The 15097-nt window shown below is 39.0% G+C and overlaps 2 protein-coding genes across 4 annotated transcripts in view; both read right to left on the reverse strand.

Moving 5' to 3' along the window:
* Window positions 1–15097, reverse strand: part of LOC145481834 (ephrin type-B receptor 1-B-like) — a 58873-nt gene that overhangs the window by 42693 nt on the left and 1083 nt on the right. The gene's annotated exons all lie outside the window — the stretch shown is intronic.
* The window catches only part of LOC145481839 (ephrin type-A receptor 7-like), a 52163-nt gene that overhangs the window by 1189 nt on the left and 35877 nt on the right, over window positions 1–15097 (reverse strand). Inside the window, exons 3-19 of one of the 3 annotated variants that reach the window (XM_081460390.1) lie at window positions 12059–12208; window positions 10269–10884; window positions 9866–9913; window positions 9163–9525; window positions 8418–8623; window positions 8165–8228; window positions 7384–7489; window positions 6206–6279; window positions 5183–5359; window positions 4735–4845; window positions 4104–4291; window positions 3381–3500; window positions 3072–3142; window positions 2642–2682; window positions 1985–2081; window positions 813–912; window positions 1–256 (exon numbers count right to left, since the gene is read on the reverse strand). The exon at window positions 1–256 is cut by the window's left edge and continues 1189 nt beyond it. In XM_081460390.1, the coding sequence (XP_081316516.1) occupies window positions 194–256; window positions 813–912; window positions 1985–2081; window positions 2642–2682; window positions 3072–3142; window positions 3381–3500; window positions 4104–4291; window positions 4735–4845; window positions 5183–5359; window positions 6206–6279; window positions 7384–7489; window positions 8165–8228; window positions 8418–8623; window positions 9163–9525; window positions 9866–9913; window positions 10269–10884; window positions 12059–12193 (2580 nt within the window). In that variant the 5' untranslated portion in view covers window positions 12194–12208 and the 3' untranslated portion in view covers window positions 1–193. Of the gene's footprint in view, window positions 257–812; window positions 913–1984; window positions 2082–2641; window positions 2683–3071; window positions 3143–3380; window positions 3501–4103; window positions 4292–4734; window positions 4846–5182; window positions 5360–6205; window positions 6280–7383; window positions 7493–8164; window positions 8229–8417; window positions 8624–9162; window positions 9526–9865; window positions 9914–10268; window positions 10885–12058; window positions 12209–15097 lie in introns of all 3 variants that reach the window. The other 2 variants (XM_081460388.1, XM_081460389.1) reach the window with 2 other exon arrangements.

Consider the following 15097-nt stretch of genomic DNA (forward strand, 5'->3'; position numbering starts at 1 on the left):
AATTTTAAAACTTGCAAACAATCTGTAGTCGAAAAGCTATACACGTTACTTAAGAATTGCTGATGGGGTTTCCTTAGCAATCGATTTGATGGGTGTTACTAAACTTTTGAATAAAATGAAACTTGTCAACACTATATTTCTTCAATCAAATGACGTGTCTTCTCCATATATTCACGATCCTCCGTCAATCGTTCTACGTCACCACGTCAAAATTAACATAATCCTTGTCATCATAAACTTCCAAATTCACATATGTCTGCAAATCAAAGAATAGATAGATAAAGAGATTAGACCTTCGACCTTTATGTGTCTCTGCTGATCAGTGTAACGGTTAAGGGAGTCAAAACCAGTGATGATACAATTGTATCGTTCTTCTCTGACTGCCAATACTTCATTTTGGGCCGAAATCCGTCAGTTATTTCAAACTGTTTCGGATAGAGTGGTCGAATTTTTGTTCCTGATTCAGGCCGAAGCTTCTTATTCGTTTATCACCTAACATTGATGTGCAAATGGGCACGCAAACGTTGTTTTTGACAGGCCGCTTCAAGACTAAAGTACGTTGTTTGTGATTTGGTAGCAACATGTCACCTCAGGTCCAGTGAAAATTGGCCGCGAATATCTAGCTCGACTTTTTCTTGGTAGATATGCTTCATATTTACACCCTCCTCTCTTACTCCCCGAAAGGAAAGGTTTATAGACACGGTGGATAAAAGCCACACAAATTGCTCAATAGGACAACAACTTAGACAGTGTCGGAGTGTCCATTTCTACTGTGTGTGCTACACTGACAAATATTAAGACACCTTACAAACCTTGTGGTCATCCAGAAGTCTTCTGACCGCAGAGCAAAGCCATCGGAACGTTGGTCTCTTTTGAGGTTTTTCTTCCCAACACTCGGTCATGATGGAGTAACTGTAAAGCAGTTATGAATATACGTTATCTGCCGGCCTTGTTCGGTCCGTATTGGGAAAATATGCGCCCGAGGGCATGGTTTTTACCAATACGGACCGAACAAGGCCGGCAAACAAAGTGTTTATTTTCTCTCTACGGTATTGCTTTGAAAGCAACTTTTGTATTCAATTTTACAGTGGAACCCCGCCTTACGACCACCCCGTTAATACGACCATCTCGTTATTACGGCCACTTTATTCTGGTCCGAAAATAAGCTCCGACAGTCATCTTATTATTTAAACAACCCCTTTAATACGACCACCTCGTTAATACGACCAATCTTCCATGGCTCGAAGGTGGTAGTATTAACGGGGTTCCACTGTAATTAAAATCGTTGAGTTCAAATCTGGCGCACGCCTGCGTTGAACATTTCGGGCCCAAAAAGCCGGTAGTGTTTGCAGAGTTTGTAGGGCTGTTTTAAATTAAAGTGACACAGTTTAGGGAAATAGTACGTTTAACAAGGTTAGTGACAAAAATTGATGCTTATGAAAAAGAAACGCACGGCTTTAAAAATCGAAAACGGCTTTATTTGCTGCTTTCTTTGACTCTTTGTCGAATGTTTACATTGTACGCTGTTTTATGTTGTAGCAAAAAGCTCGAAACGTTGTCAGACTTGGGAATTTCGCAGCGGTCCGTAACCGGGGTCCGCATAGGATAATCCAAACCGCCGGAGCGCGCGCGATTAGCCAATCAGATTCAAGGATTTTGGAACCCGGACCGCTCTGAAGCTGGAAGAAAAAATAAAGTGCATTTTTACGACTGCATTGCCTCTCTCTCGTTCTCTTAAGAAGGATTTTCGACCTATTTCTGTGTTGATTTCGGAAAGCCTACTGAAACAATTTTAGATGGATTTGGAAATCTCAAACAAATGGTTTGAGAGCCAACCACATTTGGACATAAAACACTGAGGATGGAGATGGTGTAGAATGTGCATGGTAAGACTTCAACACGCTAGTTTGCAGTTTTCATTTCATTTTTCCTGGTTTTCCCATAATTATAGTTCAGTCAGTGAGATGCAATGGAAACCACTCACAGTTCAGCAGAGATGTGTCTTGGTCTAGGCATTCGGTATCCTGTCTGCAACAAGCCAGCCACTTGTCGAGAAGGTACACCAGGATATGGTGATTCACCTTAAAACATTAAAACATACTTGATGACATTTCACACTTTAATGACTCATCACAAGGGAAGCAGTTAACTTTGTTTCCCAAGAATATCAATGTTTGAGACTTAGGGTCTAATACAAAATGGTGGTCGTCAGTCAGCATTCGCTGGCAACAGTGCTCTCTTACCCTTACAGTGCCCTTTTGTTACCAACTTAGACGCTTTTGGCGGGAAACATTTTTCCTATCAAAACGGTTAATGTGGTTCAGAGATATCATGCACGAATTACTCTGGAGGGTATTTTACCTGTAACCAACCTTTCATCACAGCAGTCTAGTTGTGTTTTCACTTTGTTTAAGCTTGTTACGATGCATTATCATTCGAGACAATTCAAATATCCTTTTTAGTTATTCATCTATTTTGTCAAGAATCAGTTTACTATACAAGATTATTGAGAGCAAAAATAATATACTATATATAAAGCTATGGGTTTTTTTAGCATCCCCTGAAAATTTAAACTGCATAAACGAAAGGATGTGAACGGCGAAGCTGTGTTTACTGGCCTTCTGACAAATATTTTACTTACCAACAGTAAACACCTCCCACATTACTATACCGTAGGACCATCTGTAAAGCACAAATTTTGTGATTTCAGTTTAAGTCTTCCCACTTTTCAACATAATGCGGTGTTCTGCATCATCATTGATCGACATTACGGCTGCTCTTTTTAGAGTTCGTTACATTACATACGTAGCTAACAATATGCTTTATTTTCATGGATGTATTTTCCGCAAACAAAGAGTGTTACGGGTTGGTGGAATTATGTATGCCATTCTATAACACTTCTTATAACATTCTTATAACGCAGACAGTGACGAAAACATCTTCAACCTTTCGTTATGATCCCCTTTCACATGATGAAATTTGTAAGGTTGTTTGACTGGTTATTAGATAATAAATGAAGCACGAGGGCTGGTAAAACATGACGGCTTTATTAAATCAAGGCTTGAACTTACACGTCACTCATAGTTGTAGATTCACCATAGAAAAGTGCCTCTGGGGGCATCCACTTAACTGGGAGACGCGCCTTTAAAAAAAAAAAAACAGACAAAAACAAACAAAAGAACAAACAAAATATATAACAAGGTATCGACGATCAACAGAACGAACGAACGAAAAACGGAAACTGAGGGAAGGAATGAAATAATAACTGAACTATAAGGAATTGGTCAATTGATCGTAAAGTCAATCAATTGATTGATTGATTGATTGAATTATTTAGCTGCATCTGAGCTTAGTTTTGAGCGGTTTATTTTTGCAATCACCTGAGTTCGTCTCGTGTAAACATCTTTCTCCAGACCACGCGCCAATCCAAAGTCGGAAATTTTGCAGACTTTGTTCTCACCTACTAATACATTGCGGGCGGCCAAGTCACGGTGAACAACCTGAAACACAGAGCAACATGAATCTCTTTCAAGGTCAGCTACCCATTTCTCCTGAATATCGATCAGGCACGTGCCTTGTTAACGCCAACACTGATCCTAGTATTGTAACCATATTTATATGCTGAAATAAGCGAACTGCATGTGATCCTAATATTGATCCATAATCTGATAATAATGTGAGTTTCCGAGTATGCTTGCAGACTTATTGACCAAAAAAGTGTACTGACAACATCAAATGTCGGACGTCCTCTCTGTCTAAATCTCTCCAATGTTAACTATGCTATCTGCTAGGGTTGCTTCGTGTTTGTTTTTGCTGTTCAAGTTAGACTACTGGTAAAATATTGTATTATTTCACGGTTCCTTCTGTAGAGAGTTTTTACTAGCGTGGCCAACGATTATGCAAATTTATTAGAACAAAAGAAAGTGACTACATAAGAGAAGAGTAAAACTCCCACAGGATAAGTTTGGTTCACCAAAACATGGCCGCCGTTTCATTATTTGGGGATACCAATATGGCTGCAGTGACGTCATGTGAAAACACTCTATTGGAAGGAAACTTGAAATGACTACTTGATCGTTTATACTATTAGATAAGCGGTGTACCTTCATTGTTGCCAGATAGTTCATACCATCTGCTATCATCCAAGCAAAAGATAACAGATCTTTTTCAGTGAGCCTGGAACTTGGTCTTTTCTCCCCGGTGTTGTACGTGTCCTCATGTCCTCTGCTCTTGCGCAGGTATCCCAGTAAATCACCGCATGGTAAATACTCCAAAACAAGCAACATCGGCTCTGGAATGGTAAAACAATACAAAACTAAAACGACACTCACCTGGACGTGAAAGTTTGCTAATTAATTCACCGATGAAATCTCATGGCGATAACTTAAGATTGTGAAACAAATCCTACAATTTATGATGATGATAATCTAGTGACAGAGCGGTGGTGTTATTATGAATTCATGTAGGCGACGTAATAAAACAAACATCACTTTCTAGATAGGCCTAGTATACTCGTAATGTTACATCAAAATGACGTCATTCAGGGATGTCTTGTAAAATACTATTGGCTATGAGCCTTGCAACACAAGTTATTCATCTTCCGGCAAACAGTAATTCAAACAATATTTCTCTAAACACAGTAGCACCCTCTCTTTAGAAAGAAAAATAACAAGAAGAAATGCTTGCATTAAAAGAAAGAAAACATACAACAAACTGAGATTAGCATGAATGTACCTTTCTCAATGCAGCAACCAATCAGTCGAACAACATGAGGATGAGGCTGCAAAGATTTCATGACGTCTAGTTCACTGAGCATGTCTCGTAAGTCCTTCGGTGAAGCATTGTCTAGATCACGTGTAAAAAGTTCTCATGAGAAAGAGGGTCGGTTGTTGCTTGAGTCAACGGAACATTCGGATCAAGGGAGAACAAATCCTGTTTCCACTGATCTGTCAACTAACTTCTTTAGTATAATCCCGAAAAAAACCAAAAATTATCCTACGGCTACTCCAAAACTATTCTAAGTACACTTCAATGCCATCAACGCAATCAATACGTATTGGCTGGAGCACTGAGTATACTGCGGGGATGCCGTTAATAGCTGAAATTTGAAATAAAAAATTAGACTTATTGATAATTATCAAATTAAGACTCATCAACTGAAAAAAGCAGAATGTATAGCCACCTTTCAGGCTTTTTACTGCAACTTCCGAATGCGAAGCTCCGTAGATTGCCTTGGACACCTGGCCAAAGTTCCCGGTCCCAAGGAGTCTCACTAACGTTATTTGGTCACGGTCGAGATTAAAACCATCACAGATGTCATCGACATTTTGGTATGCAGCCATTGACAACATCGTAATATCTAAAGAAAACATCGAAGCCTTTTGAAATATCAGCAAGAATAAGCCTTTTTTCCTTTTGGAAGTAAATGATTTGTAAGTTGTCATAAACGTCAACCAGCGGGTTTTTCTTCCCATACTGAACGTCAACAAACGCCAACACCAAGCAGGTCTAACGACTAAAATAGAGGATATCAGCTCACCGTAAAAGGCTGGTTTTCACTAGCGACGGAGTCGAATTTGGAGTCGTAATCAGAAACGAAGAGCAATACGGTCTAGTGAAAATCAAAGTGATGGAGTTGGAAGCAGAACACCAATTCTGCTTATGACTTTGTCGCTTATGACCTAGTGAAAACTACAATGTCGGAGTCGGAAGCAGAAGCGGAAGAATAAGCCAGTCACAGTGCTGAATACCAGGTCTTGTGACTGGTTTGTTCTTACGCTTCTGCTCCCGACACCCACACTCTAGTTTTCACTGAATCATAAGCGACGGAGTCGTAAACGGAATCGGAAGAAATGGAAACGTTCTGACTCTTCCGACTCCGATTCTGTCGAGCCAAGAGATTATCAAGGTGTTGGTCGAGCTTTTGGCTCCGCTTACCACTCCGATTTTCGATTTTTACTAGGTCGTACTCTCTTACGACTCTGACGCTACTGAAAACCAGCCAATTTATCATGGCTGAATCTTAATTTAATATTTCTGTAACACTCCGGAAACGGAAAAGGAAATATTTCAGAGATACTATCCAGCACATTTTCAGTAAATTGATCTAATGAAGTCACACATGGAGAATGCTGATAACGAAGTAAACTAGTTATTTGCTCCCTACATTACGTTCAATAGTGCATCCGCTAAGATGGAGTCTTACCATCGTACACTCTGACTCCTGATCCAGTTGTTACTGGCAATTTGTTTTGTTTTACTTTCTCTTGACGGCGCCTCCTGTTTCATTCAAGTAAGAAACGAAAGTTACATACAGTCAGTATCCAGCATTTTATTTTAATTACAAGTGACTGACGAAAGAAGTAGCTCAAAATGATCATCCATTATGAAAACCTGCTATCTAGTATATTGACAAAGACTAATGTCAGCATCATGTAGGTAAAACGTCACATTGAAGGTGACAAAACAGTTACTAGAACGGTTTCTGTTTGAGTGTCAAAAAGCATAATTGCTTTTGCACTTACTACGCTACGCAATGGACCTAAAAGACTGGTGCAACTTTTTCATTCAATGAGAAGTAAAACCGAAACCAATCGTCATTCGTTCGCACACGTTTTCCCGCGTCTTACTTCGAGTTTTTATTGGTTCAGTGCATTTTCGAATTCTGTGTCCTTTGTGATTGGCTAGAGTGATTACTTTGGTTTGGTTTTACGACACTGGGTTGAAAACTGCTTCACTAAAGAATGCTTTATCTCCACTAACACATAAGAATGTTATAATCAGCGAAAAGTAATGATTATAGCACTGAGTGGAGTTCAATTCGGTCTGGGTTGTCATAAGAGTGATGACAAAATCGTACGACCGGGCAGCGGGAGTCCGATTTGTTTATCAAGAGTACGATTACAGACCGAATTGGACGACACGAAGTCTTATTACCAATTAATCATAAGAATTACAATTTCCGAGAAAAAAAAGAATAGCCAAGTTATGAAAGAAAGAAAAATTTGTATTAACATACCTACAAAGGAGATGTAAACATTCTAAGGCCACCGCGCCTCCTACCGGAAATTAGGCGCCAAAAATACAAAAGCAAGCGCGCGCACGTACGCACGTAACTACAACTTTTAATGTGACTGGTTGGTTTAAACTACAACTTTGAATGTGATTGGCTTATTGAATTGTCCGATAACAAACTGTCCAATAACAAACTGTCCGATAACAACTTGGCAAATGAATTAGTGGTAAATAGGAGTTTTTTGAACCAATCACAATCGATGAAATTGTAATTTTTATTATGATATCCGAAATGTCATTCGATTCCATCATTGATTTTTCCATGCTTATGTGTTACCAAACCTTTGCTTATAGTTATTAGCAACCTACCTTTTGAAGATTTTGCAGCAGGTGAAAGAAACGATCAAAACTATCAATAACCCAACAAGTCCGACAAATCCGTAAATAATGTTTAGGTACATTGCAGTCTTGGAGTCTGCTGTAAGGAAGAGATATACCACAAGTCTTTTTATTAATGCACCGACTTCTTTTGCCCTTTTTTCGTGAATCATTAATGATCATATCAAACAGTACCTGCTACATTTTTTATCGCGTATTCCTGTTACTCAAAGCTGTGTCAATTACCTTCAGTTGCTGGAGCTGTTGTAGCAGTTCAAATTTCAAAAGAAGACAAGTATTTACATAGATAATAATTTGGTGCTAGTGGTAACCTTGAAATATACGCAACAGACAAAATTGAGAAGAAAAATCAATGGTAAAGAAAGAATTAGTAACGCCAGTGCTCCACCTCCGGTACCGAATGCAATTAACTTCAACGCCTTCTATCCATCTGCGGTACCAGCCAGAAATTACAGACATTTATTCAGTGCTAATCAGTCGTGAGATGAAAGATATATCAACCAGTCAGCTTATAACTCGAGCTGAAATCAAAGTCTATGGCGACCTTAAGCTTTGAAAAAGCTTTCTTTTCCTGTTCCTGTTTACGGTGAAGTGAAATACCCACAGCTTTTGTAAAGATTTTTACTTCAGGTGATTCATTTCTGTGCTAGTTTTCACAAGACTAGAAGGGAAATGATAAACGTAAAATCATTTACTTGAAAGAGCAGGAACATATTATGTTAATCTTAACTTAACAATTTAACAAACTAACCAGCTCTTAGTGTAAAAGTCTTCGCTCCAGTAGGTCCTTTACCGATGTTGTTCACTGCAAATACCTGAGGAAAAAAGACCAAAGCGCCTTGTTTAGAACTTTTACGGATTTTATTTTTTGTCTTTTGTTTGTTTGTTTGTTTGTTTGTTTGTTTGTTTGTCTGCTCGCTTCCCTAGTATTAAACTCCAAAATAGCTCTTAATTGCTGACGCGGTAAACTGCTTACCCAAACCACGAATTCAAATTGTACCTACCTGGAATTCATAAGTTTTTCCCGCCATTAGATTGTCAAACTGCAATTCAGTTTCCTGTGTAGTTCTTGACTTGATATCTGAAGAATCATCCTCTTTTATGTATGTCACGTGATAATTTTTAACGACGCCATTCTTCGCTGGTAACGTCCATGACACAACAACGGCTTCTTCCGGTTGTTCAACCGATACTTCGGGTTTACCAGGAACTATGTTATATAAAATAAACCAATTAAGAACATCAACTTCCAAGCGTGATCTCTAAAACCTTGAGCACAGCAATTTTATCACACTCAACATATTTACCTTCTTCCGACTGGTCGAGAGCAGAACAATAAATCTCAATAGTCCTCTCAATATAAGGAGTCGTCCATTGAGTTGCTATTTTAATATAACCAAGCGTACGCTATTTACTAAATTAAACGCCAGATCCCACGTAAACGCCGATTTCAAATATGGGCGAGTCGAGGGGAACAGTTTTAATCTATATTATAACTCTTTCACGTCACATTATCACATTTGCCGTGATGCTATAATGTTGCATACCCTTGCAGTGAAACCGACCTCTAGTATATCTTTTAAAACAGTTCTTTCACTTGGGAAACTTTCGGGTTCAAAGCAAAGCAAATTAAATTAATGAAAATCTAAAGCCGTCTTATCTGAGTGAGATCTATGTATAGGTAGGGCAATAAATAATATTAATTAATGTGACAGTATAGTGCACATATTATAAAAATCAAAAACTTACTTGATCCATTAGTCCCTACGAAGATTACTGCGTAGTTTCCTTCAACTCCATGTCTTCGTTTCGCCACTTCACTCACTCTGTTTTTAGCGCAGATGTTAAAAGCGTAATTCACAAATGGCGAGAGGTTTGTTATCATCATCTCTGCCGTGTCTAAATCTTCCTTATATGGTAAGTAAGTGACATCATTTCCACACTCTTCATCAACACACTCGTTGTCGTCGTCATTGTCACATGGCTTACGACAGTCGACGTCATAGTACACATGAGTTCGGTCACCGGTTATTGCAGGCGGCAGCCATCTTAACTCCACTGCACTTTGGTTAACGAATGCAACGCTAATGTTTCTCGGGACGGTTGGAAGAACTAAAAGCAGCAAATATCAACGGTTTTATTAATTAGTATTTCAGGATACTAGCGAGGCATCTTAAAATTAACACGCGAAAGAGCTGATGCCTAAATACATTTAATGAATATTATTCATACAATAGGTCAACTGATCTCCTAAATTCCAAATTACGGACAATCCCAGATGCATTCTGAAGGTTGTGAGGTAATAATTCTGTCGAAATTTAAACATTATTCATGTTGAAAGTGAAGGCACAATTAATGTGTGAATTGATGTTAACATTGTCATGAGTTCTAGATTTCTGAGATTTGAGTCCATTCAAAATGTATCTCAACTTAATTTTGTAGCATTTCTTACCCGTACAAATAAGGCCCGTCTGGTCATTGTATTTTCCATTTGGACAAGCTAAAACAGGAATGCACCAACTGAGATAAGAACAGCAGAAAGGGAAATAATATTTATTGTACAGCATTGCACTTATTCACCTAGGAACCTTTCAGTGATTGCTACCATGCAGTTACAAGTTCCACAGTGTTTTCACTGCGTTTTAAATAGAGCGAAATAGAACACGCTGGTTTCTGTGGTTCTTCCTAAAAAGAGACTGAGCTCAACGAGGGGTGTTGCTTCAATATTCCTAAAAGGAAAGGGGAAACAAAAAAGCCATCCACGACAATAAAAGGTAATGTATGTGACCGCAACAGTCAATCTCATGTACATTTTCAAGTTAATCGAGTTTAAATCGTAAATGCAGCAACATTACCTTCGCATATCCCTCCATTATTCTCCATATCTTCTTTACAAATACATCTTCCTTCAAGTTCAGTGGTGTTCCACTCGCCATTACTTTCACAGTGAACGTACAAACTGCCAGGTACTTGAACAGCATCTTTGATACAGTTTCCTTTCACTCGAATGGTATCAGAATCATTCGCTGGCGCTACAGTCCTTGGTAGTGACACCAAATTGCTTCTGAGTGTTTCACCAGGACAAATGTTATAAGTCACTTTAACAGAGAACAGAGTACTACAGGCTCCATAATTATGGAATCCTAATATAGTATATTGTCCTTTAACAAGGACGTTTATTGTTTCGGAATTTCTCGAATCGATAGCCTGTTTAATTTCTGCCACTCTTTCATACGCTGTTGTGTCAATGAGAGGGTCAGGATATTCAGTTAATTCTTCAATAAACTGGTCTGACTGGTTTACGTACAAGTCAAAAACATTTACGCACTGAGGACAACTTGTGATTCGGTAAGTGACAGTAATATCGATCCTGTTTGCTTTTCCGACTGTGATTTGACCACTCAACAGCCATTTGTTTGACTGTTGTGAGTTACAAGCTGTATATCGTGTAGGGTTAGTCCGTTTATCCCACTGGAAAATAGAGAATCAGTAACAAATAAACAAACAATCAATCGGTCATTAAAACTCAGAATCAAATACTGGTTATGCTATTTGTCTCCCGGGGGAACTCCAATACAAAAAGGACGGGGATGCTTGAAGGAAATTTTAAAACGAGCGCTACCAAGATCCTGTTTTGTGGGCGTGGCTTGGAATTTTTTTCATCCCTAAGTGGTACAAATTCTTACATGTAAACAACACATTCACTGACACTGACTTTTTTCTTGAAGAAAAAAGTCAGTGTTCCATACTCTAAAGGCGGTTGCATACCCTAAAAAGTAGAATATAAAAGGAAAAACCGGACACAAAGGAGGATGATTTTTTTGAAGATGTACTATATTTCGGCTGGCCAAACCAAGCCAAACCAGCCTTCTTCAGGTACGTGAGAATATTACATTAAGACGTGTGTTTATGTAGCATATTTTCATAATACCGGAATTACGTACAGAACTAATTGACAGTGTGAATTAAAAACAAGAATATGGTAAAATAAAATAATGAACTAACATAAAAAAAGGAAACAATTAATACGTTTCTTCGCGGATGTTCAGACCATCGGGATCAATTGTTCTGCCTTTTTGTATTAAAAAAGCTTCCTGGCCTTACGGATAGAGTCTCGGTTGGAAAATATTTTTTCGATGGGGATTACTTGCATGTCATCAGCAGTGTGGGAAAAAGTACTACGAAAGCTCCTGCTTTTGAGGCTTAACAACCTAAGAGGTGTCAAACCTTCTTTATTAAAATGAACGACGAGCACTCCCATCCTTTTTATATGGGAGTTCACCCCCCCCCCCCCCGGGATTTGTTTATGCAGTAAAACCCAAATACTGTGTTTCCACTGAGCTGTAGCTTGTGTACATCCGCACCCTCCCCTCAAAAAAATCTCCCCGATTTTTTGGAGGGGAGGAGACGGATGTACACAAGCTAACTGAACCGTTCATCGGATAGCCAACGTAGCTTGGTGGTTTTTAAGCAATTTGCTCGCGCTCAAATTGCTTAAAAAATTGCTTAAACCGCCAAGGCTATTCATCGGACGGTTAATAACTGAGCGCCTCGTGGAACAGTGGGCGACACGCTATTTGCCTTGGGAAAGGACTGGTTTAAATTAAAGTTCGTCATCATGTTAAAGGTTAGCGTTTAAACTTACCCCTGATGGTGCAGGCGGCTTACTAATCCAACTCCAATTGTGTTCGTCGTCTGTGTTTTCTAGTATCAGTTGAACTGATGACGCCAATGCTACAAACGTCAAGGTGATCAAAACTGCGGTCCAAAACTTCTGCATGCTGATCAGTCATAACTTATAAGTAAGAGGAAATAAAAAATTTAGTTTGGCAGCTATTGCCACAAAATTGATATTTTCAATATGGCGGACGACTGACGAGGTTCGACGAGCGAGATATATTCAGAACTACCGCGTTTACAGCTTTTACACAGTTTGTATATATTTACATTTTTATTTTTGAAAGATTAAATGCTTCGAATGTGAATAGAAGACGTGATAAACGTGTCTTCATCTTATTCTTCTCATTACTCCAACACATTCCCGGCCTCGACGAGTCAAATTTCCCGGAGTAGCTGTCTGGAATAACAACAAAGATCAGAAATTGCAAATATATCTAAACTATTTCTGTCAACAATAGGCTTGCTCTTGGAAAACTGTTGGCTTCTCGAAACAGCTGATGTCCAAGGAAAAATATCTGAGCATATTTTCGCGCCAAATGGAGGTTATTGTGGTTATTATCCTTCAAATATTTTTTCGCAACAGGCAAATTGCGTTGTTCAATTTTTTTCTCTAAGCCCGCTTGTTTACAGGAAAGTTTTCACGGACGAGTACTAACCATACAGGTATTCCCCTGGGACGGGCACTCGTCTGTAAATAATTTGGTTGGGTAAACGCGTTTTGCGGGAAAAAAAAGAATACAGACAAATGTATGGAAAATTAAAATAATCAACTAAGCGTTTTCTAGCCAAGCTACATCCTTCAAACTTGGTGAATACAATCTTCTACCTGGTATTTTAACGTTACGATTCACAAATTGCGTAAAGTTCAATTTTGGACAAAGTTATTTGCCATCGGATACCCATACAGTGAAACACTGTAATTTCTGCCAGCTTTCCCTATCCGTCAAGATGGCGTCGAAAACCGCGATAAGGCCCATTAGATCTGTAGTTTATTGTACCTTACATTTTGTAGCATTTAACGTACTGTACTATAAACTTAATTACTGATCCCGAAGGAAACAGCAAGATTTTGTCTTCCCGAGAATCTCGATGTTAGCTGTTGCCGCGTGACCATAAATCAACCAATAAGAGTGCGCATTAGAATCACCCAAACCCCAGCTATTTAACAATTCAAGCTATTTCCGTCATGGTAAATTTACTGGCATAATGCAAGCTAAGTTTTCGCGGTGAAAAGTCATTGCTGAATGTGGTAACTGACATACAGTGAAACCTGTATTTAGAGGAACCCTTGGGGCCCTCACTAGTGTCCGCTTAATACAGGGATCCGTTCAAAACAGGTTCTAATATGTTTTACAATAATAGTTAATTCTTAAATCTTTTGTAACACAGTGTAACACACTATAAGATCAAACACTGCTCAAAGGAGAATGTCCAGTCAGTCAATGTATCAATCTGGAATAATCACTTAGCTTTAAAACGACATCGCTGAACAATGTTAAAAGAGTCTCAGCTGGACCTTTAAAGTAAAAAGCTCTTGAAGTGTCCGCTTATTGCAGGTTTTGTGCAACAAAATGGCTTCAATATTGGTGTCCGCTTCCGCTTAACCGTGGTGTCCGCTGAATGCAGGGAGGGAGGAAAATTTTGAGACTTAAGCTGGTGCCTACTTAATAGAGGGTGTCCGCTTAATATGGGGTCATTAATACAGGTTTTACTGTATGAAGAACTGTCGCCGAAATTTAAGCTGAACAAAAATTTATTTCCGCCATGATAAATTAAATGACGTAATGCAAGCATCGTCGCCTAAACAAAAGTGAAAAATCATTGCTGAATGTGGTAACTGTTTGATAGATGATGAATTGTCGCCGAATTTAAGCTGAACTGAAATTTCATTCCAGTCTTATATCAGCTTTATCAATATCGCTAGGAAAGGAGCGAATATTGTAATAGACAAACATTTGTGAACGGCCAAATATATTTGCAAATGAAACAAATTAACTTCACTTTAGTGCCATTGTTATACGGCGTCGACAAAATCTGACTTGGTCCGGACGGGATCACGGATCGGATCACGGACCGGATCGCGGATCAGATCGCGGATCGGATCGCGGATCGGATCGCGGATCGGATCGCGGATCGGATCGCGGATCGGATCGCGGATCGGATCACATAAAAGAAAAGTTTAAAAAAAAAATTCAAATGGTTTATAAGATAATAATGAATAAAAAATCAAAGTGAAGAATTAAAATACGTTAAATGATGGAGCGCAGGTCCCGTTGAAAGAAGAGCCGAAGAGCTCCGCAACCCGTAAGTGTAAACTTAAATGGCTAAAGGACACTATGGCCTTTAAGTGCTACGGCTGCGAATGGATCATTCGAGTCCCAGGCGAAATTCCTGATCCGCCAAATGATGTAATTGAGTCTACTAATGAGTATAAGTCATTTGTGAAGGACGGGAAACTACAAGTTCATTTCAGGCCCACGCATTACACCTACGTGCTGCATGCATTGCCGCCACGAATCCCGAATTTGACGCAAGTAATGACATGTTAATTACAGAGAATGACAAGAGGTCATTTAAAGAGCCACATAAGCACCTAATTTATGACGAATGTAAATTGTAATGAACAGCAGATGTAGTTATATTTTGTGCGAACAGCGAAGGTGCAAGTTATATCCTCTGAACGTTAGCTGGCTCGAAGCTTGCGTGAACCTCCCATGCTCTTTTTTGAAATTGTTAGTAACAGTAGCTAATTCTCGGCTACATTTTCGTGTCCTATGCGAGCGTTATAGTTGGCGTTACAGTTTGCTTCAAAGCAGCTACGTCACGGTTTGCGCATCTTGAAGAAACTAGCCTAGTTTTTGAAGTTCGTCGTTTGCAATCCTTGCTAATCTTTGCCATCCTTAGATCGTCACTCCGTTTTGATTTATTCTTGCCTCTTAAGTGTTTTTCCATCTTAGAACACAGGTTTTATTCTATTTAAAGGTAACTCTTTGCGACCCTAAAA

Source organism: Orbicella franksi, chromosome 3 (genome assembly GCF_964199315.1).
Source record: "Orbicella franksi chromosome 3, jaOrbFran1.1, whole genome shotgun sequence".
NCBI lineage: Eukaryota > Metazoa > Cnidaria > Anthozoa > Scleractinia > Merulinidae > Orbicella > Orbicella franksi.